The following is a 23,475-nucleotide window of genomic DNA, read 5'->3' as shown; positions in this document are numbered from 1 at the left end:
CCATATTGCAGAGTGGGTGGATTACCAGGCTGGGTGAAAGTGGAACATTGCCCCTCAGCATCAAAGTTGGGTGTAAGGATCTTGATACTGTTCCATAGGGGGTTGCGGGATTTTAATCTCATCTTTGGCGGGCTCTGCAAGTCATAGTGCAGTGGGATCCTCGTATTTGATTAGGAAAGCAAGATAGTGCTTTTTTCTCAGCAGATACTGTAGATTTTCATTTTGGTGATCAAAGACTGTAACTGAGCCTCTGATAAACTCAACCTAAGCTTTTGAGTTACTTCTCACTGTGTTTCTGTGGGGACTGACCTGTTTAGCCTTACTTTGTTTTATTTATGTTTGTGTATAACTGTGAAGTAGCCTTGTTATAATGCAGAAATTGTTCTTCTTATGTTTCTTTAGCATTATAAGATTATATGAAGTTAGTACTTGAGAATTAAGTTCATTCCTTTTAGACTTGGTTTGGGGAGGTTGACCCTGTGCAAGCCTTGTTGAATATCTTCAGCAACTGAATTCTAGGTCTCCATATGCTTTCCTAGGGGAGATGGGTTTTTTGAGGCACTGGAGAAGGGAAGCGAAGTCCACCCAAAGTGTACACGGCATATGGGCCACATGGGCTTTTGCAAAGCAGAAACCCTGACTACTTACCCGCAATGGAGTCCAGCTACAAGGAACCTATTGAGTATACCCCAAACTACACCCAATTTCAGGAACTTCTGGGTGTGGCTTGCTAATTTTGCATTTATCAAGCACCAATGACCCAGTTATTCCTAAACCCCCACCCTGTCCCCCCTCCTCTATAGATCTCTTAAAGAGATCTCTCGCTATTAGGCACATGGGTTACAGCGGCACCATCCCAGCACCTCAGAGAACAGATTATGGCACCGAGTCACATTCCCTCCCCTTTGCCCTGGGGAAAGCGTAAGTTATTGCATTCTTTTCCACTGCGTGGCACTTCACTACCCACAGCGTGCTAGGCCAGCTGCTCTGGCCAGTCATTAGGGGTGAGTGGAGTCTCCTTCCTCATTGCTCTGGCCTCAGCCATTTACTAGCAGGTGAGTAGCCCCCCAGCTCTCCTCCCTGGGGCAGGAGTCACAATCTGAGTAGGAGTTGGGGCAGGCGAGTTGAGTGTATGTGACAATAGAGTCCCTGGGAATCAAACCATTGTTAATCATGATAGAGTGAAGAAACCAACTGATTTCTTTCATAAACCTGCTTTACTGTTTCCACAGGTATCACGTATGGAGCAGACTATTTCCACCAATTCCAACACCCCAAAACAGTTTAAAAAATATGTTTTTAAATAAAAGCTATCAGGTAAAAGAAATGTATTTACGTTATTTGCACAGAGAAGACAATTAACAGTCTTTGGCTGCTGCCTCTTTCCTAGACATATGTTAAGTATGTCTTTCTTTTGTATTGTCCTCCTGGAGAGCAACTAACATTGCTCTGATTAAGAACTCCCTTCCTGCTGTTCATAACTTCCCATGTAAATATTACTTGTGAGCCACATTTCCAGACTAGTGCATGCAGAAATGTGTGCACATAATTTGTGTGTGCAATTAATGCAATAACTCAGACAATCCTAACTGCAAGCACAAAAAGCTGAGCTAGAAACGGAATGAGCCATTTGCACCTGCAGTTGGTGAGGTTGGGTGTGCAATTATGGCAACTGTGGCCAGACTCTCAAACTCGTTTAAATTAGCAAAGATCTGTTGACTTTAGAGAAGACTTGTGACCGAGCCCTGTTTGTGCATCGTATATTTGTGTGAAATCCTAAAGGGTGGCCCTATGTATTACATAGCTCTACTATATTAAATACACACTAAAAATAAGCCACAAAGTTAAAGGTATAAGGCCAAATCCTGGTAAAAGAACCATGCCTGGGTAGAAGACTTTGCTTGCTTGAAGAAATATCTGTAGCTAGACTAGGGCTGGCTGCAGTTGTGTATGTGTGTGGGTGGGTGTGGGGGGGAAGAGCAGTGGATGTGGCCTGCTACTACCTTCTAATGTGAGGCATGATAACGTCCTGCCATGCCTGTAGCTTGCCCACTGTGTTGCAGAATGGAAAACTGCTGCAGTGTCTCCTTCTGGGTAGCACAGGGGAAGCCATATACATTCCTTCCGGATTTGAGAGAAATAGCCAGATTTTCAAGGTAAATGTGCACCCAAATCACACATTTGCTCAGGCAAACAGGCACTTAGATGCCTAGCAAGCTACCCATTGGAAGGCCAGAGCGCCAGCTTGCCTAGTCAGCTGTAGGATTTGCACTTACGATTTAGAATTCACTTTTGGAAGCTGTGCCCACAAAGTCCATTTACTGTGTTCCAGTGTGAGCCCAGATTGCTACAGATGATGCCATAGCTTCAGTGGGGAAAGGAGCTGTCTCCTGAACAGTGAAGTGGAGTTCAAGTGGCAGATTTGTTCAGGATAGTACAAGTGATGTAACTAGGACTAATCTGATGAAATGAAGAAAGGGAAAACCTAGGCAGATTTATCTGGAAACATTTGCTGACAGCAAGATGTATGTGGTGGAGGAATGGTGCGAAGTGCTGGAAAAGTCCATCCCATAGGAAACTTAAAACCTGAATGGACAAAGCACTAAAGAACGTATTCTAGGTAACATTCTAGGGAGGAAGGATGATCCAGTGGTTATGGTACTAGCTGGGAACTCTAGGTTCAATTGCTTGCTCTGCCACCGACTTCTTGGGCAAGTCAAACAGGGCACTGCAATCGGAGGTATGAGCGTAGTACGTTACATGCCTGAATAGCTTTAATCCAGCCAGCTTGGGTACTAATGGCAGTGAACCATTCGTACTAGTTTCAGAGTAATGGCCCACCTTGATTATCACACACATTGTAAGGAGAGTGATCACTTTAGATAAGCTATTACCAGCAGGAGAGTAGGGTGGGGGGAGAGAAAACCTTTTGCAGTGATAAACACCCATTTTTTCATGGTTTGTGTGTATAAAAACATCTGTATTTTCCACAGTATGCATCCGATGAAGTGAGCTGTAGCTCACGAAAGCTTATGCTCAAATAAATTGGTTAGTCTCTAAGGTGCCACAAGTCCTCCTTTTCTTATTAGTACTAGTGACAGCATGGACTGCAGCATGAGCTAGCTGTCCGAGTAGGTACCCAGGGTTCTGGGCCTGGGCTGCAACCTGCTGTTGGTACCCAAGCTAGCCAGAGTAAAGCTAGTTCAGATATGTCTACTCCAGCTGCAATCACACCCCTGATTGCAATGTACGTACCCTTAGTCTCTCTGTGTTTCAGTTCCCCGCCTGTAAAATAGGGATAATGGCCTCTCAAGGACGTTGTGAGAATAAGTACATTATAGATTGTGAGCACGCAGATATTACACTTCTGTGGGATATGGAAGTACCATAGATAAATAGCCCTGTGTTGGCATGGATGCAAACACCATGTAACTTCTGTCTTCTGACCTGATTTACTTTGTGAAAACTGATGAGAGATTCTTTGGACTTAATATTAAGCAGTTTTTATGCCTTCTTATGTTTGCTATTCCTGAAAAAATATAATTGCCTTACAGATAAGATGTAACTTGGCCTTGGCTTTTCATGGAGAATTTTGTATAGTAACTTGCTTCTAATTTCCCCCCGCCCTCTGAAAAGTTTTCCTTTGTTATTCCACAGTCTGATCAAGGAAACAGGCTTAAGAGATTATTGTATAAGCTTTCAGTTTGTTTTTAATTAAAGTAAAGTCAACTGTGGAAAATAACATGACTGGGTATGACAAACTGATTTTAGAATAAGAGAAATAGCAAATATTAACATAGCAGCTAAGCAATCTTTAGAAAAAGTGAACTGAGACAAAGAGCATTTTACATTACTGAGAGCAGCACTGGGGTTTATTTAGCAATCTTTTTATTTAAAGTACATTTAATGCAGGTGAACGAAACCACATTGAGAGCCCTAGTGGCAGAAGGCCGGTGTTCAGCAATAGACTACAATACAACCTGAGCAGCTAGCAGTGCAAATTTCCTCCCACCCCACTGACATGCCTTAGTTTGTTCTGATGGGACCACTTCTGTGCCAGATCAATTTTGGTGTCTCTGCTGAGATTGCCAGAATGGGTGCAATTATAGTGTTGCCCCTCAGTTCTTAAATATTTAACACTAGGGTGTGGTTCAACTCAGAAAGGGGCCTGTGTAAAAATGGCAATTCACAGTTTCCATATTTATTGTGTTTCAATGACTCCAAGGCAACTTTGTTCAACTTACAAGTAAACAGATATTTTATCTCTCTGCCAGCCCTATAAACTTAGCTTGGGATCATGAAAGTCCAACTGTGTTCTTTCTGGTTCATGTATCAAGGTTCTGAAGGCCACATTCTATCCATAATTACACCTGTGAAAGTCCATTTGGGGTTCAGAGGTCAGAATTTGGCACCACCATTCTTATATAGAGAATTCTTAAATAATGGATAGCCCGCTCACTCTCTCCTAATACTATTCATCCTGCTTTTCCTCCATAGATCTCAATGCATTTTACCAAGGAGGGAAAGTATCATTGTCACTTTACAAAAGGGTGAAAATCTGGTCCCACTGAAGTTATGGCAAAATCCCCAATGAAGTCAGTGAGACCAGGATTGTACAGGACTTGTCCAAGGTTACGGCAGGCCAGTGGCCAAGCCAGGAATAGAACCCCAAGTCTTTTGTATGCTGGTATGGTGCACCACTCTGCTCCTCTCGGAGCCTTATTAGCTCTGCAGTGCTAACAGGACAGAGTTAAAAATGGTAGTCAAGCATTGATTTTGCAACGAAAATAATTAGGTAGGACACCAAATACACCTGGGGCAGATCTGTGGAGTAAGATAGTGCCATTTTCCCCACAGCCCGTGCTTTAGCATTTTTCTTCTGCCAGTTAAGGCAATATTATACAAAGCTGGATTTGTGACCTTTGTCAATGGATCTCACATTGCCAGTGACAAAAGTGACATGCGTCAGCAAAATGGCCACAATCAGCAACGGGGTTAATTGTGATACAAACTTTTACACAATTTATCCCCTGCTGAGACATACTTCGCACCCTGCAAAATTTCATACTGCTTGGATGAGTTAATGGGTGCATTGCTCCTGGAATACACCAGTTTCAGAGGTTAAATCTCAAGCATAAATATATATTTTTGAATTGTGTGTTTTTAATCATAGTGAACTTTGAACTATCATGAACTGGAGCTCAAAAGCATTTTTCACCTACCATTTGGTAGCTAAAAGCAGTGTTTGTGTTTCAGAGAGCACGTACCTATACCAGTGAAACGGAAACAGAAGTCGGAAGTTGCTTTGAAGATCTTGGAAGTTATACTGAAGACCTTTATTTCGAGGTCCTCGAAGATTCATAATCTGAAATATTACTCCATTCCTGATCTTGAAATTAACAGGAGTGTTACTGCACGTGACAACAGCTTAGAGTGGATGGACCTTCAGGCCACGCCATCATCAGCGCTTCAAAGATAGAGAAATGTGTTGCTTCCAAGCGGTTAAGTTGCTTAATTACAAACTAACACATATGAATATGTCACTTTTTAAGAAAAAAGTGAGTACAGCCTGTGACGCTCTGTGCCTCGGGGGGGCACCCGACACCCCCATGTTCATCTTTATAAAACGATTGCGTGGTATCCAGTGCAAAGTTTCTCATGTCGGGTGTCTTCAGAAGCCTCATAATGCACTGAGCATCGTTGTTATAGTGATGTTATAGTAATTGTTACAGTGATGTTGTAGGTTATCATTTCATGTATATAGTTACGAGGCTGAAAATGTGTCCTCGTGGCTGAAAGCAAGCCCAGACAGAAACTCTCCAAGAACAGGGAAGCAGTTCACACCTTGTCAGGGCATGGATGGGACAGCCCAGCCTCACAGGAACAATGGACACTGGCTCAGGCAGCAACAAAAGAATCTGTTAGACCCTCGAGGGAGTCACCCCCTTCTTTGGGCAGTCTGGGACTGCGATGAGATAATGCTCACCTGACTCTGACGGGGGGACGGGTAGGCAAAGCCAAGAGGAAAGAAAGGACACGATAAAAGGGAGAGATATTGTGCCATGCTTTCTCTCTTCCACCTACATCTACAGACACCACCATCACCAAGCGACTGAAGCGCTGATCAAAGGGGAGAGCCTGGCTGAAGAGCCAGCCTGTGGTGAGAAGCATCTAAGTTTTTAAGGACACTGAAAGTGTTAAGATCAGCTTAGAATGCGTTCTGCTTTTATTTCATTTGACCAAATCTGACTTGTTATGCTTTGACTTATAATCACTTAAATCTAACTTTATAGTTAATAAATCTGTTTGTTTATTCTACCTGAAGCAGTGCATTTGGTTTGCAATGTGTCAGAGACTCTCCTTGGGAGAACAAGCCTGGTACGTATCAATTTCTTTGTTAAATAGACAAACTTATATAAGCTTGCAGCGTCCAGTGGGCATAACTGGACACTGCAAGACGGATGCTCCGAGGGTTGTTTCTGGGCAGGGCCAGCTCTCGGCACCAGCTAAGCGGTGCTGCTGAAGGGGCGGCATTCCGGCAGCAGCCCCGGTGGCAATTCGGTGGCAGCCCCTCTCCGTTGTTTCCCGCGGCGGTAATTCAGTGGCAACTCTTCTGACTCAGGTCTCGCCGTGGGCAGCAATTCAGCGGCAGCTCCCTCCGATGGTCCTGTTCTCTCCGGCAGCGGCGTATTCGGCAGGGCTTTTTTTTTTTTTTTTTTTGCTGCTTGGGGCAGCAAAAAACGTAGAACCGGCCCAGTTTCTGGAACCGGAGATATTGGCTAGTGTCATTCAGCTGCACAATCCAAGGAGCAGCTTACATGCCAGAGGCTGTGCGTGAACAGCCCAGGCGTGGGGGCTCTCACAGCAGAACAGGGTAAGGCTGGCTCCCAGAGTCAAGGATTGGAGTGGCCTAGCAGATCACTGGTCCAGACAACACCAGAGGGGAACGTCACACATTCTGTAAGCATTTCGTATCAAAGCATGAAAAAATAAATTCCTTTCTGTGAGAGCCAAAGACCTCTTCTGCTTGGCAGCTAAGAGATAGAACTCCAGTAACCTCAGTGAAGCTACTTCTACTTACATCGGAGCTGAATTTGGCCAAGTGGAACTACTCCTGTAAGAGTGGGCTGAAGAACTTGTCTCCTATTGCTGCTTTTGTTCTCCGATAACTGGCATATTTTTGTTCCCAGGACCATATGTTCTGAGAAAGGGGCTAGGGAGCTATCACACTGATACAAATCACATTTGAGTCTTTGCTCTTTGTGAGCTCAGGTGGGACAGGGCCAGAAAGACTCAAAAATCAAAATACAGTGAAAGAACTTTTTCAAGAGGTGGTGGCTCAATCTGTGTTTTGTTACGCAAGTTCCTTGCCCTCCACTCCCTTTTTAAAAACTCACCTTTTCCCAGACAAACAACCCCCGACATGGAACTAAATTATGATACATCCTTCGTTGCCATAGCTGTTCTAATATCTGGTACTATGAAATCCATCCTCCCGCCGGCCTTCCCTTTTTTAATATTCATTCCCTTAGCATCCTATGTTTGTTGAACTCATCTTCGGTTGTAAGCTTCTCAGTTTGCAAGACCTGTGTCTTAATATATGTAAAAAGTGTAATTAATATCAGTGGAAGTATAAGCAAATACTAACAACTTATGGATAAGGGAACATCCAAACTACCTAATTAGGCAAACTACCCGGAGATTTAATTTAAAATGTGGATTTTCTTCCTTTTTTGGGCGGGGGGGGGGGGGAAGGAGGTGTAATTAGAACTGCTTTAATGGTGTGTGAGATTTGATGTGCAGAACTCTGTTTCATAGTATTTAACCAGAGGTCAAACATGAGGGCCTGATTCTCCATTACCTTGTGCAGTTAGTTACAGTACTGCAAAATGGGTGTAAAACTTTGTATTTGCATTCTTTTTGCACTGCTGTAATTGATTAAACAGGTGCAGAATAATGGCAGATCAGGCTCAGACTGAACAAGGTGCAGGATATGGCAGCTCAGGCTCATCTGGTCTTCCTTAATTACAATTACAAGAGTTTGTAAACTGTGAGGTCATGAGAGACTGATTTTGAAGAGGTTAGTTACCTTCTGCGGCATCCAAATAAGCTGCTTACTTTGCATATGCAATTGATAACTGCACATGCAAATTATCTTTTTGCATGCACAACTAGTCAGACTTACAAGCGATCATGTGCATTCAGATAATTCATTGCTTCTGCAATCAATGCGACCTCGGATGTTATACATCAGGATTATAGTTTTTGTGCGCTGCAATGCTATCAGTGTGCCAAATTCAAACACTGAGTGACTTCATACTGAAAAGCATTTAGCGCAACATCTATAAAGTTCAACAGAAAACTAACAAAAGTCACACATTCACACGTAAACAGGAAGCCAACAGATTCTTGGTAGCTGCCCTTTCAAACATTATGAAATGGTTAGTCTATCAGCATCAAGCCCATCTGTACTACGTGCCGTGTGCAGACAGGGCCGAGCACATTGTCAGCACTTAAATCGTCAGAATTTCTTTGAAAATGCTGCTTGTGCAGATGAAACAAATTCTAGGCCTAAGTGACAAAGTCAGTGGGAGTGGCAGGCACTCAGCACCTCTCTGGAGCATGTCCTGTGCCCTCTCATGGCTTCTTCTCGAGCATGTTCTTCACAATTTCTGTGCTTGAGTGCCAGATATCTTCAGCAATGTCCTGTTGTGCTAGGAATGCCTTCAATCTGAGGACTGGCCATTTGCCCAAACCAAAAACTGAGTGTTAGAGTAAATGGTGAAAATGGTGTTTCTCACCTGACCAAATAATTTTCCACTCTGAAAAGGAACCCTGTTTGGAGCAGTAAGTTTTGTGAGATCCTGTCTCTAGGCACATTGGCACACTTCCTAGGCTATAAATATGTGAAGATAGAAGATATCCCGAAAAGAGCGAGGGAAACAAAGACCTTCAGTTACTATGTTTTCAGCCCCAGTCTCTGTTTTCACATGCTCATTTTTGTGAGAACAGTTGAATGCACCTGTAATAATAGGAGCACATCCATTCTGTAGCCACAGACAGTGAACTTTGGACAAATGGATCTCTGTGCATAAAACAGGATCATGCCCATTTCTGTGGTCTTAGTCAGTTGCACTTGCAAAAGGTTGGCATGGAAAAGTAGAGGGCATGGAAAAATTTGTTCCCAAATAGATATGGATGTTTCATAAAGTCGTCCTGACTAGAGTGCCCTCTTGTGGCAGGCCATGGTACAACATGTGTACCCATCACAGTTTGTCCACTCAGGTAAATCAGGGACTCCATGCTAGGCTTTCTTGGTTGAATAATACCCCTCTGGGGGTCTGTTTATTACAAAATGTAACACAAATAGTCCAAAACATAAGTCCCACAAAGTCCCTTTATCACAATCAGTGCATATAGTTCTTAAAAAAAAAATCACACATCCTCTTGGCCTTTAGCGTAACACATACCACATTCTGGCATCTTCCACCACACCTAGGCTCCTTGTCAGTCCTTTTTAGTCCCTCTTCCAGGACAGCTACCCCAGCCTCTTCCAGTGAAGTGCAACCCTGCTCTTCCCTCTGGAAACTGCCACAGTCTCTCTGCTGGGAGAGCATCCTCACCCAGGGAGCCCTGCTTGCTCCCCCAGCCTTCTCACTGTTCCCCTGGGTCCAGCTCTGCAGAGTGGAGACATCTATGGGTGAGCACCACTGCTGTTCCCCTGCTTTCATCCCTCAGCTTTGGCTCTCCAGCTTAGAACCAGCCAGCACCTCCCTCCGATGCTCCTCCTGCCTTCAGCCCCCTTCAGGAAACACTTGGCAGTTCTCACCTGCATTTTCCTGACTGACTCCGCCAACCTCGACTCACCAGGTCTTTCTGTTGGATCATATTAAAGAAGTTCTGTATTAAAATCACAAATGAGTTTGATTCCCCATAGTTTAAATTCCAGGGTATTACTAATTAAGAGGTCTCTTGGTTTTTTGTACTGTTTCTCTCCCTCTGTGTGTGAAACTTGCAAGCTGCTAATTGTGTTAGTACATTCTAAGACAGAGTCTGTTCTCAAAGCAATTCACAGAGAGAGAGACTCAAAGCAATACTCTAACAACAGAAACAGCACCCAGAGACTCCCCACCCTTTTGTTGTATTAACAATTGTGATTAAAATAGAGATAGAGGATGTATGTGGATGGATGCTTGGTGTGGATAATAACTGAATGGTCAGGGAGGTGCCAGCCTAAGAATCCAGTGTCCATCGGCTGAAGAAGGCGTCACGTGGAAATAACCAGAGGACCCCCGGAGGGCAGACTGGAATCCACCCAACAGCCTCAAGAATGGGAGAACCAAAGAACAAGATAACATCTTGGAGCCGTCAGGAATGTGCTATCTGCTGATTGATTCAGCAACAGCATGATGAAGCAATTCCCATAGACTGGCATAGGAAGAAATTCCTATAAAAATAGACTCTAAAAAGTGAGAACTTTGGGGTCTGATTCTGCAAAGCAACTTCCAGGAGCATCAGATGAGCATCTGACAAGGCCCTGCTCCCTCCTCATGTCCAGGCCACCTGGCCAGTGTCTTGGCATGAGCAACTCTAAGGCTGGTAACTATGATAACAACCTTGCAGAACCTGTGTGTGTGTGTGTGTGTGTGTGTGAATGAATGTGTGAATAAATATGAGATTGAATGGAATGTTATAGCTGTAACTAACTGCTTACTATGATTCTTTCTGTATTCACAATAAATGTGGTATTTTGCCTTTTTCCCTTTAATAAGATCCTGCTGGTTTTTATTTTATTGGTATAACATTTCTTCCTCCTAGATTCTCCCTGAGCCTTTATAGCCCCAAGTGTTGCGCTGCCCTCTTAACTAGCCAGCCTGGGAGCATCTGTTCTGGCACAGGGAAGCTGGATCTATTTAATTTATGGCAGCCAGCCACCCTGTGACAAGGTGAAAGGAAACCCCCAGAGAAATATTATTGCTCTTGGCTGGGATTTCTGAACAAGCCAAAGGGAATTAGGCCCCCAACTCCCCATTAATTTCAGCTCCCTTAGGATCCTTGAGAATTCCAGCCTTAATCAATAGGGTGTTCTGGTATTGCCTACATTGTACACTACACATTTCAGCTCCCAGTTGCATCAGTCCAACCCCAATGAAGCAGAGTTTAAGCCAGTGTTTGTTCTTTTAGTTTAATCTTGTTGCCTCCCTTCCAATCTGTATGCTTGCCTTGTGTAATCCACAGAGCACACTGTAAAATAAACCTGCATCTCAGAACCACGCAGGCAACTTTGTCTTGAAAGGGAACTTGTTTTGCTGATGCTCATGAGGTGTGGTGACTTGTGCAGAGTTTCTCCTAATACTATCAGGAAGTTAGTGCCACCACTGTCCGGTGCTGTTGTTAAATAGGTGCCTGGTAAGGCAACTCCCATATTTTCACATGCTGTGTATTTATACCTCTCTACTGTATTTTCCTCTCCATGCATCTGATGAAGTGGATTGTAGCCCACAAAAGCTTATGCCCAAATAAATTTGTTAGTCTCTAAGGTGCCACAAGGATTCCCCATTTTTTTTACTTTAATTAGCCAGTTCCCAAACTGGTGTAAATTGGTATGACTCCTTTGAATTTTTGTGCCTAAAAATCTCCCTTCAGGTGATTTTAATGGATCTGAGGAGCCAAGATATAACAGCCTAAAAGCAGAGTGTATTAGATCAACAGAAGCTTAAAATGGAAACAGAGGAGAATACATTTGCTATTGACGTATTTTATTTGTTTTATGCCGTCAACTGTCCTAATTTATAAAAATGCTAAATCTAGTTCTCTCTCATTTATTAAGCCCTTTTTAACAGAAGGCTACAGCAGGGATTATGCCGTGTATTTAAATAATTTTTGCATTGTATTACTATAGGTTCAGTGATTAGAAACTGTCTGGAATGCTCAGAATTTACCAGCCAAGCTAGTGATGTAGCCAAAAAATGTGATCAAACATAAAAGACAGGTATATTAGGCTGGCGTACTTGGACAAATATTTGTGTTTCTGATTAATGTCTCAAATAAAAACGAAAGACAATCTTTCAAGTTTTAGTGTTATTGACAAGAGCCAGACGGATGGTGCATGAGGAAATTACACAAACATTTTGAAAGATTTGATGAAAACATACGAGTATGTGTACAGATTTTCATAAAGCCAGAAACAATGTTCCAGATGCTTAGTACTTCTTGAAATGACTTGCTTGCTCAAGAGGGGCCAGATTGCAAAAACCTTACTCACAACACTAGTTGTGGTGCAAGGTATTATGCAGTGTGAGTAAGGGTATCATAATCTATCCCATAGAATATAAATGCTGTGTGGGGACAACAGCCATTGCCTTGCTCTTGGAAAAATGCACTTAAATAAAATACAACATGAAAGATATATGTCCAGCAACAAACTGTTAGGGTCTGGCATCTAGATTTGTTCGTTCTGCCCACAGGTGAGCAATACTGCATATCCATGTATCTACACTGGTATGCGCTCTTCTGGAATCCAGGTACCCCATCTCTAGAGAAAGAACAGGAGTACTTGTGGCACCTTAGAGACTAACAAATTTATTTGAGCATAAGCTTTCGTGGGTTAAAACAATGGGTGTTTTGATCACTCTTATTATGGTGTGTATGGCAACACCCATTGTTTCATGTTCTCTGTGTATATATATCTCTTCCTCCTGTATTTTCCACTGCATGTATCTGATGAAGTGGGTTTTAGCCCACGAAAGCTTATGCTCAAATAAATTTGTTAGTCTCTAAGGTGCCACAAGTACTCCTGTTCTTTTTGCTGATACAGATTAACACAGCTACCACTCTGAAACCCATCTCCAGAGAGTTGTTGTCTTGTCTAAACCACACAATTTCCAATAAGATTCTAGCAATAAAGTCTCATCAGGCAAGTTTGTAAATATAATTGAAAGAGACAGTGTGGTCAGTGTATAAGGCACTGGACTGAGAATCAAGATGCCTAGCTGTGTGACTCTGCCTCTCTGTGCCTTAGTTTCCCCCTCTGTAAAAAAGGGCATCATGACCTCACATCCCTTTGTAAAATGCTTTGAGAATTGCAGATGAACAGCAGTAGGAAAGAGCTAAATATTATTATTACATGGTCAAAGATATTCAAGATGTAAATTTCCCTTTGAAGACAAAATGTTTGTGTGTATCGGATGATAGGAACTAAGTAGTTTTCAAGGCAATCACTATTTTCCCCTCCTTACAGCACCAATTTATACTGGGTTTATTCTTGTAATGGGATGAGATCCTAACCTGATATAAATCATCATAGCATCATGAACTTTACCAGCTGAGGATCTAGCCCATTGTATTTGCCGTTGTTGACATCACAGTACTGCCTGTCTCATGCAGATGTAAATTGGGAGGCTTTGCTTGTGGCTTAAAGGGACTAGCTATTTATTTAAAAAGAACAATAAAACAACTCTCTAGCAAGTCATTCCTTACTGTCATTTAGCAATTTAAGCCACAGGACAGTAATCTGAGTCACTGAAAAATTTCTAATACACTCATAACCCTCATGGTTAATTGAACTATCATCATTTAGTGATTATTGCCTCGTTACAGTGTAATGTGGCAGAGATGATGGGCCAAATTTACCAGTGGCGTGGTGGCTGCAACTGTGCTGAAGCAAATATTGGGCCTGTTTATACCAGTGTTTTTAGATCTGGATTACAAATAGGTTCAGTACATTTGTGCTAGACACCCAAGTGAATACTTCACACAGATTTTGCCTTCAATTAGGATGCACAAACCCAATACATTCATCATATACATCAACACAAAAATATCTGAGATAACATCAGGTGGAGAGTCAGCATAGGGAATGCCTACCACTAAATACTGACCTTGACTGAATATTGCAAATTTAAAATTGAGTTACCAGGCCATTTGATTTTTAAGCTCCCTTGGTCACAAAGTGGAGCCTGGCTCCTTTGAAAATGTACAGCGTCATTGGACTGCTATAATTATATTGCCTTCACACACTGGTGCACCCGAAATTCAATGTTAGAAATGTAATACAGCAAGATATTCATACCCCACCCCATTCTGCTGGAAATATGTGATGGTGGGAAGCTTGTGCATATCGAGTTCTCCCCTGGCTTGCTTGTTCACTGAGCACTGGAAAGTTGGAGTCTGTCAGAAGAGCTGTGTTGGACTGAGTGGCAAACCAGCTAGCATCAAACTGGGAAAATCTGCTTGGAAATCTTGCACCTTTGCTTACGTAGCCTGTTGCTCTGCCTGGGCCTCTTGCTTAGTCCGTTCAATAGAGACTCCTCTTTAAATCCACATAAGGGCTGCAATTAACTCCCCTCCACACCCTTTTGAGGAGTGTCTGTTTACTAGTAAATTTAACACACAGCATCCAGTGAGAGCACATATCCAGATCCAGAGATCATGTTCACAAGCAGAACACTGAGTTTATGAAACCGCAGTATGGGCCATATAAAAGCCAACTCATGACTTTAATGCCATTTTCAATTTACCATTACCATAAATCCAGCAGCACTGACAAACTGAGGATACTACTGATATCAAAGAAACTGTTAGCCTCTCTAGTGTTGAATTGAAGAGAACCCTCACAGTACAAATGATGACATATATATTCTTGACACTCTGCGCATCAAATTCAGGGGTAGTCAATTGTTAAGGTTCAAATTTCTTGGGAAAGGTACAGTCAAGGTCCAGGAAAAAAAAAAAGCATAATGATAATAATAAGTAAATAAAAAGATTTTAGGGTCTGTTCAAAAGCGGATTTGGCCCGCAGTCCGCCTATTGACTACCCTGATGTACATTGTAAACCACAAAGCAACAGCCTTCCTGGTGAAGGTTCATTGGAATTGTGTATAACTTACAACTGGATGAACGTTTAGAAGAAAATTTCATCAGTAATACCAAGAGTCAGCAGGAATCTTGATCAAGGTTATATATCCTTATGTACAGAATTAATATTCCCACAGGCACCAGAAAAAAGGTCCTCTCATCCTCTGGACTGTATTTGTGCTATCTGCAAACGTTATCAGCAAATTGGGCACCTGTACTTGTTCTGACTGCAGTTCCTTCCTACCTGCTGAACTTTTGTAGCTTGTGTCCTTCCTCAAAAACTGTCCGAAGTGTTAAATGGGTTTGTGAAGATAAACATTTCATCTGTTTCTTTTTTCCATATCTAAATGAGATGCTAACTGAGGTTCTCCATCAGTAAACACTCTATGATATTAGTTCACATAAGCTTTGAAAGGTCACAGAGCAACACAAGAGTTTGGAATCATCCAAAATTCATCAGATACTCTTTTTTATAGTGTAGGAAGCAGAATAAGCCTAGAGACTTCATGTAATTTGATTTCTCTGCCTCCCCTTAGTTCTGGGTTGGACTGCTTCCCACTTTTAAGTCAGTGGCAATCCGAGATAACCAGTGCTGAAGTTTGTCTCAAATTATAAACAGGTATTTAGGAAAAATGCTCCTGGAAGACCAGTATCTTTACAAATGACAGAATATTTATTACCAATACCTTTAAAAAAAGATTACATCTGCTAGATCACTGATAAATATCATTTACACTGGGGAGAAAACTACATCGGCTTTTTTTTGTTTCATTTTCTTGTTTTTGTGGTTTTTTTTGTTTTTCTGTTTACATAGAAGTAACCATATCAAACTAAGAAAGGAACACAGCTGGAAATATTGACAATATTTCTCTGGTTAACACCCCTGACTTTTACACAAGTGGAATCCCAATGATGAGTTACTGAATAAATATATTTAGAAGGTTGAAAAGTTAACTTGTAGTATTTTGTAAGCAAAAAAGACAAGTTACAGGCAAATTTAAGCTATCAGGAAAAAAATAAAGCACTGCAGCGCATTTAAACTTGAAAATTTGTATAGAAAATTCCATTGCCTTTTTACCAGCATTGATCCCTCTGAGTGGACTTACAAAATTCTCCCATAGTAACAAACAGTCCTTTTCTCAAGAAGAGTTATTTTTCTGTTGATATTGTCATTTTCCAATATGATTCTACTTAGACTTTATATTTGCATGACGAGTTTGTAAAGAAACAAAGACTTCCTAGCACAGAACGGTTGAGGGACCATACACACAAAGATTCTTTGCAAATGAATATGAAAATTATACTTTAGAGAGTTATTCACTAGAAACATGATACATCTGTCAGATTCAGTTTATGATCTACACTCAAAAGAGATTATAAAAACAAACATAACTTTGGAATTAAATTATGAAGATTTATGAATTATATTTAAAATGTACACTGAAAAGAAATACATATTCACACAGTGGAACCCAGAATTAGTTTTAAATCTTAAAGACATGCATATTATGATTATAATTTCCTTGGTGTAAGCCCAGAGTAAAATAATTGATTTAAACTGGCATTACTTTGGATTTACACCAAGATAACTAAGGTCAGAATCTGATCCTTCTTTTGCTGCAGTAACTTTTGGTCTATGTTACTATAGGAAGAGATTACGACTAAGTAATATCAACTTTAATGTTCAATTTAATGTTAATTATGATCAAGACAGAGCTACTTAAATACAATAAAATGAAAGCTTAATATATGATGTTAAATTATTGGCTAGGAACAAAAATCTGTATACTTATTTTTGAAGATTGTAGCTGTTCTTGAAGGTTAGCTCAAGTTTATCTTGTTTACTCATCTGATCCAAAATGAATAAATATCATAAGCACTTGATTTAACATAGGAACCATCATAACTGCCGTTTAAATACAGCTGCCTTGAGTTACGAACCAAGTCCTAAACAGTTCTCCCAATGTGTACCCTTGTAAAACTGTACAATCAATTTGTAACCAATTTACTAAGAACAACTTTGAACTCTCAGTTCTAAAGGAAAACATTCCAAACAATATTTTTTATGATAGTGTTATCTGTAGCATTTTATAGCAGAGGAAAAATTAATATCTACATCATATGTTAACTTTAAAAAATTCTATAAAACACTAAATATATAATAAAAAATATGCATATAAGGACATATGTAAACTGCTTTGGTAACATCATATTACAGATGTTTTCAGTGCATTGCAGAGTTTCCAAGGAAACTTCAAACAAAGCTATATTTGCTTTGAGGAAGTACTGTATAATGCCATTCCTAAAGAAGCATAAAACATTTTTTTTCCAGTAGTAAGATGTACTTGAACAACAATATTACTTAGTACTGGGTGTCTTCAAAACAACTAGCTAAATGTTGCTTATATTATAAACAGGAAGTCCTTTATGTAATTTTTGTCATAAACTTGATCTAGCTGTGAGGGATATCATTATTGTGCTGATGGCTGACAACGTACACGCATTTGAAGTAGAAGAACCAGATCCTCTCGCATATGCATCTGAGAAAAGGAGAGAGAAAAGTAACAGTAAAGAGAGCAGGATTCACCCCGCAGCCATTAAATCCTGCCATGATGAACCCAAAATGCATTTGACAGCAAAATGGGTAACAAACCACAAATGAGGAGGTGGTGACCTCCGAAGGTCCAGAGTTCAGAGTAAATTTGGCTACGGACCCAAGAGTTCCTTCAAAGGTTAGCCAACCTGTATGTCTGCAGATTGGGCTGGGGATCTTACTACAACAGCCTTCTGATGAGACATCATGAGTACAGGCACAGGGTTGGTCAAACTCCCAAAGAAATCAATCCAAGCATATTGAATGCCCAAGATTTGTAAATCTCACAGTCCCAGTCTGAGGAACATGGGGAAGACGGGATGGAATTTCTCTTTCTTGGACCTAACCAACCTCTTCTCCCCTTCTAGATTCTGTCTATTTAGTGGGACCTACTACTTTCATTAGCCATTCTGCATTATGGAGTGTACTTGAATTCCCCCAGCCTTTTGTATTCCAGGTACATTCAAAATTCTATTACTTTAGGGAATATATCTCTTTAGAATAGAACAAAGTTCAAGTTACCAAACACTATACCAACATGGCATGATGGGCCAGATCCTCATGTAACTAGCTGATTTATACCAGCTTGGAATCTGGTCTGATATATTTTGTGACTCCCATGTTAGATCAGAGAAAAATAGCATGCACGTTACTGGCTTTTGATCTTATGATTTTCTGTGACCGACACAGATTCCTGACTCATTTGTATGAGTAAGGTACATATCTACATAGGTAAGATCGGAATCGTAGCCTATTACCTTTTACACTGCTGTAACTCTACTGACTGCGGTGGAGTTACTCTGTAAGTAAGGGCAAAATCAGGCCCTTAGAATGGCTTAGAATGAGTACAGTATAGCATCCAGAACTCTGAGAAATATTAAAGATTCCCAGTAAAACCACCAATCTGGATTTAAATTCAAACCTAGTCAAACACCGCAAGCAAAAGTGACACAGCCTTAAAAATTCCCTTCAGAACATCCATAAACACCCTCCCCTCTGACAAATTTATGCCAGGGTCAGGCTTAAAGAACCTGCAAAAACAGTTAGCCTAGCAACACCTCCCTAAACTTTCAGCTTGATGTCTTGCCCTATCAGCTCTGATCCTGCTTGGAGAATTTCAGTCATCTCAGGTGGATTGGGGCTTTTCTCCTGACTTTCCCATGGTATGTGTCAAATCCTGCCATCCCTATTTCAGTGGGAGTTTTGACTGAGTAATGATGTCAGGATTTGGCCCATGGCCGTAAACTCCCCCAGCCACCTGATTAAATCAGTTTGCCAACTGCAGCATCACTCATGGAAATCACTTGGGAAGGCGGAACATAGGCATTTTATAAGACCAGTGCATTGTAATAACTACTCCTTTCTCTACTTAAAATGAAAATATCAGCTTCTACATGGAGATAAAGCCTCATTTCCCTAAATAAGTAAATATGCACACAACATACAGTGAAGTACTGATATAAGGTGACAGTATAAATTAATACATTTTTGCACATCATACTGGACACTTTCTGATCATAAATTGCCGTGAAACAACAGATTCAATATATTGATATTGAAGAGACTATCAAAACCTGTAATAGCAAATGAAAAAAACATGAGCGTGTCAGTCTAGAAATGCTCAGTAAAATATAACCCTTTTTACTATGCTGTTGCATGTAGTTTATTCTTGAGTTGGGGCCAAACCTAAACTTTGGGTTTGAATGCCCCCAAATTCTGGGAAAGTTCAGGTCTGAATATGAGCGCTGTAGCTCAGTCTCCTCTCTGGTTTATTGTTTCTCAGCATACCTACCTGCGTACGTGTGGAATTGGGCAAATTTGAAACCTGCCTTCATTATGATTGAACGCTTGCACAAAACCTTTCTTTGTGGCTGCAGCTGATAATCTGCATATGCCAAGTGGGCCACAGTGCCCGCAAGAGCTCAATTTTAGAGTGCAAGCAATGGGATGCCATCTGAAAATTTGGGCCCTTGATCCATTAAGAATCCATGCTCCACGGTCTGGAAACACAAGCACAAACCCCAAAATGACAACATTCTTACTTGATATCTTTGGAATTCGGATTTGTTCACTGCTGCTACCATCGCCTCCATCACTAAATGGCTTTATTTCTATGATGTAGTCTTCATTAAAAGGCAAAGAAAGCTCAACAGATGTTTTATTCGTTTCGATTACAGATGTGCTGCTCTGTCTGTTCCATCTGTATAAAACCTGCAAAACATTGGAGCGGAGAATGGGGGTGGGAGGGGGAAAGAGAAATAGCAGAACTGATCATCTCCATAACAACCTGAAGATTTACTATTGCTCTTTCCCTTCCTAGAGTACCATAGAATTGTCTCTATTATCACCAGAAGCACGACAGATTTCACAGATGTGTTGATCTGAACCTGATCAGTGCTTTAGGAAGCAACGTTTGTGAATACTTCACTTTGTGCTGATGTGAAGCCACTGGGCACTGAGGGCTAACTACGGAGGGAGCTTGCAGAACACGGTTCTTGCTGGAATTCTGATGGGTAGCCCTGTCATAATGCCACATGACACGCAGCAGAGGCCCTTGTCACTGGCAGAGCACCTCTGCCTCTCAGCTTGATTAAACTTCATTTTCCCATCAGCTGGAGCAATTTCAGAAGCTCTCCAGCACAGCCAGCTTTAGCCAGGTGGGTGTGCTTCAAAAGGGCCATCTAATTTATGGGTCAGCCATCAGAAATCGTTCTGAACAGGTGCTGCTGCTGGGCTCTTTATTCACTAGGTTGTTGGGAGTAGCAGGGAAGAGCACTTCAACTGGAAAATAAAAAACAAAAGCGATTCTGCTGTGGCTTGTGATCAGATGAGCCTGGCATAAATCACCCTTCCATTCAAAGAGCTAACCAGGCATATGTCAACTTTATTCAGAATCACTGAGTTCCTCTGCAGATACTTCCTTCCCTCTCCTCTAATGTAGCATTTGGACACCTTAATTTATACTTTGTAAATGCAAGGAGCTGAATATGATTTTCCTTAAATTAGAAAGATCCCTAAGCCTCCTTTCTAAATTCTGGGCACCAGAGACATCAAATTCAGTATCACCTTAGTCCTTACTAAGGATCAAACTAAAATAAATCCTTTGGCTTATTTAGAGATGTCATAACATCTTATTATAGTGCTTCAGAAAACTGGACTGGCGTATTTGATGTAGTGTCACAAGCAGCTTCACAGAATAAATTGCTTCTTTGATTTACCTTCTGTCTTTTCCTAAGATCTGGAAATTCTACTTATTTAGAATATAAACCCTGCCACAAAATAGCATATTTCCAGAAAAAAAGAAGTGGTTTTGCTCTCTGCATATAAGTGCAACAATGTGGCTGTACGACTGTAACACAAAAGAAAAAGAGGAGATACAAAAAAGACACACTACTAGATGAGAAGGCTTTGGAAAGGTCATGAGGGCCTCTCTTCCACCATTTCAGGCTGACTTTTGGTTGAATTTTGAACTCAAAAATGTGGCCAAAACTGCTGAGATTTGCTGGGTTTGGATGGAAATGAGTTTTGCCCATATAAAAATGTGGTCTAGATTGGGTCAAATATCAGCACAGACATGCATGAAACTTGGCCCAGATTCATGAAGGTAAGTGAATCTGTCTTGAGTTTCATGTTCCTAACAAAACCTGAAACTTTGTAAAATTTTCTGTAGTTTCAGGTTCCATTGCAAAAGGTTTGCCGAGTTTGAAACTCAATGTAACTTGCTGCTTCCTCAGGCCAAAGTAAGGTCTCGTGTAGCATGGCATAGTTCCAGGACTGCATTCTACCCAAGATTTTTCTCCTTATAATTTGTACCGGACCAAAATTGCTACTAACTGGTATGTCATGCCCTCCTTCCTTCTGCTTTATGAACAAAGCTGAACCATCAAACAAGCACTTTAATCTTGTCTGCTGCAATTAGTGGGCTTATTTCAGCCACTGGTGGGCCCCAGTAAGCAAGTCTGTCAAGGGCAGGGGTACAGTGGTGCAAGCTGCCCACAACCCCTAATTGGCATGTTGGCTTTGGCCAGTACAGCCCAGATAATTCACCACTTCTGCCAGAGGGGTTCCCATAGAGCCTTGGCTAGAGTTTAAATCGCTTTCCTTCTGGCACAGATAGGAATCTCTGGAGGTGAATGCCCTTTACTAATTACAGAACAAGCCCACTACGTGTTGATTTTGTATCTATTTCGGAATGTCCTTACATAGTTATAATGGGCTATGTAACTGTGTACATCGTTGTTCCTGCTTGGGTCAGGATAGCTGTGCAAATAACACAAAAGTCTCTTGGCTAGGGTGACCATATTTCTCAAAAGCGAAAAAGGGACACTTCCTGGGGCTAGCGCAAAGTGCCCTCCCTCTCCCGATGGGGCTGGCCCGATCCCTGCCCCCACATCTATGTGGGGCTGGCATCAGGCACCTGGCCCAACCCCCCGCCCTACCCCCCACGGGCCATGAGCCGCCAACCCATGCTGCTCACCCCCTCAGCCTGCGCTGTTGACCCCACCCCCCTGCCAAGCCTCTCACCCCCCTCCTCCGGCTCATGCAGGGCCAGCCTGAGCTGCCTGCCCACTCAGGGCTGGCCTGCACTGCTCACCCCCCTCAGCCCATGCTGCTCACCCCCCTTGGCCCCTGCCGCTCATCTGAGCCACTCCCCCACTCCCCGCCTGTGTGGGGCTGGCTTGGCTGGAGCCCCTCACCCAGGACATCATCCCTGGATGTTCCTCCGTGCCCCACTAGTGGTCACACCCCACTTTTTTTTGCAAAACTGGGTATTTGTCTCCTTTGCTCTTGCCAACGGATGATCAGGACAGGGTTTAAAAAAAGGACTGTTCCAGTCAAACCGGGACGTATGTTCACCCTACTCTAGAGTTCTGATTTTATTCCAAACTCTAAATTTAGCTCTGGATTCATGGATAGGTTCACTTTAACCCAAAAGTCAATGTGAAAATCCCAGGGAAGTTGAATCTGATGAGTTCATCACAGGCCTACTGTCAAGAGGCAGTTAATACAGATAAATAACCAGTCTTATGTACCCATGCTAAGAAGTTACCCACTTTGTATCCTTTCACTTCAGATTCATTATCCAGTGCTTTAACTTGATCCCAGTTCAGTATAATCTTGGAGTCAGATGAATTCCATATGATGTTTCCAGGGGGTTGACTCGGTGCTATATTAAAATATACAAAGTATTATATGGTTATGTAGCAATGTTTTCTGGCTTAATCCATCTAAATACTTCTATGGCTTCCATCACCACAGTAGCTGAACATCCCCAAAACCCGAATGCTCTGGTAAGTTAATGAGCTGTTGCAGCAAGGTATGTGTTCTAGGTCAGAGCAGGTCTTACACAACACAGTGATATAAATGAAAAGGGACTCAGTTGCTTGCTCGACATGAGTATGACCAGAAGAGAGAGCACCACCTTGAATGATGATATGAATGTTTAGCTTTCTTGCATAGCAATAATTTCAGTAGAGTTGTTTAAAAAAACCCAAACCACCACCTCAACCCCACAAAGCTCTTGCAGGAAAAACATGGCTACAGAAAAAAATCTCACAGCACCTTCAAACTAGAGAGAGACCTGGAAAATGCCAACAAGGAAAGTGCTTGTTGGCATCCCAGTGTTAGACCATGATCTATCACAATGAATACTCACGGGGCTTTTTGGTAGTGACATTGACTGGAGCACTGGAGGGTCCTGTCCCTGCGGTGTTATATGCCTTGACGGCTAAGTGATATAATGCATTGCCTTTCAAATTAGTGATTTTTGTAGATGTTCGATTACCAAGAGTCCTGATTTTTCTAGCATTTTCTTCCTTATCTTCATGTCTCCAACATCTAACCTGAAAAAACAGAATATGTACATTTACCTACTTAAGTCAGCGTAATTGAGCCTATCCATGTCTTAATTCTCAATAGCCATGGTACTGCAGTAAGCGAAATCCCGAGATTAATAATGTAAAATTTATCTCTATGGTTAACACGCCCTTAACTACTGTCAAATGGAACAGGGCCATTCACCATCC

General features: G+C 41.7%; 2 protein-coding genes across 11 annotated transcripts in view; one reads left to right on the top strand and one right to left on the bottom strand.

Annotated features, from left to right (window-relative positions):
• Window positions 1–5,939, top strand: part of IL5RA (interleukin 5 receptor subunit alpha) — a 34,151-nt gene extending 28,212 nt beyond the window's left edge. For all 4 annotated transcript variants that reach the window (XM_037905464.2, XM_037905465.2, XM_037905466.2 and 1 more), the window contains 2 exons: window positions 1,233–1,317; window positions 5,257–5,939. In XM_037905464.2, the coding sequence (XP_037761392.1) occupies window positions 1,233–1,317; window positions 5,257–5,364 (193 nt within the window). In that variant the 3' untranslated portion in view covers window positions 5,365–5,939. The remainder of the gene's footprint in view (window positions 1–1,232; window positions 1,318–5,256) is intronic.
• A 9,720-nt stretch (window positions 5,940–15,659) lies between these two features.
• Window positions 15,660–23,475, bottom strand: part of CNTN4 (contactin 4) — a 632,588-nt gene continuing 624,772 nt past the window's right edge. For all 7 annotated transcript variants that reach the window (XM_043551001.1, XM_043550999.1, XM_043550998.1 and 4 more), the window contains 4 exons: window positions 23,106–23,292; window positions 22,504–22,616; window positions 19,492–19,660; window positions 15,660–17,396 (listed from right to left, as the gene is read on the bottom strand). In XM_043551001.1, the coding sequence (XP_043406936.1) occupies window positions 17,296–17,396; window positions 19,492–19,660; window positions 22,504–22,616; window positions 23,106–23,292 (570 nt within the window). In that variant the 3' untranslated portion in view covers window positions 15,660–17,295. The remainder of the gene's footprint in view (window positions 17,397–19,491; window positions 19,661–22,503; window positions 22,617–23,105; window positions 23,293–23,475) is intronic.

This window comes from Chelonia mydas, chromosome 7 (genome assembly GCF_015237465.2).
Source record: "Chelonia mydas isolate rCheMyd1 chromosome 7, rCheMyd1.pri.v2, whole genome shotgun sequence".
NCBI classification, from domain to species: Eukaryota; Metazoa; Chordata; order Testudines; family Cheloniidae; genus Chelonia; species Chelonia mydas.
The sequence above is the reverse complement of the archived record's forward strand: the minus strand, read 5'-3'. Positions and strand labels throughout refer to the sequence as shown.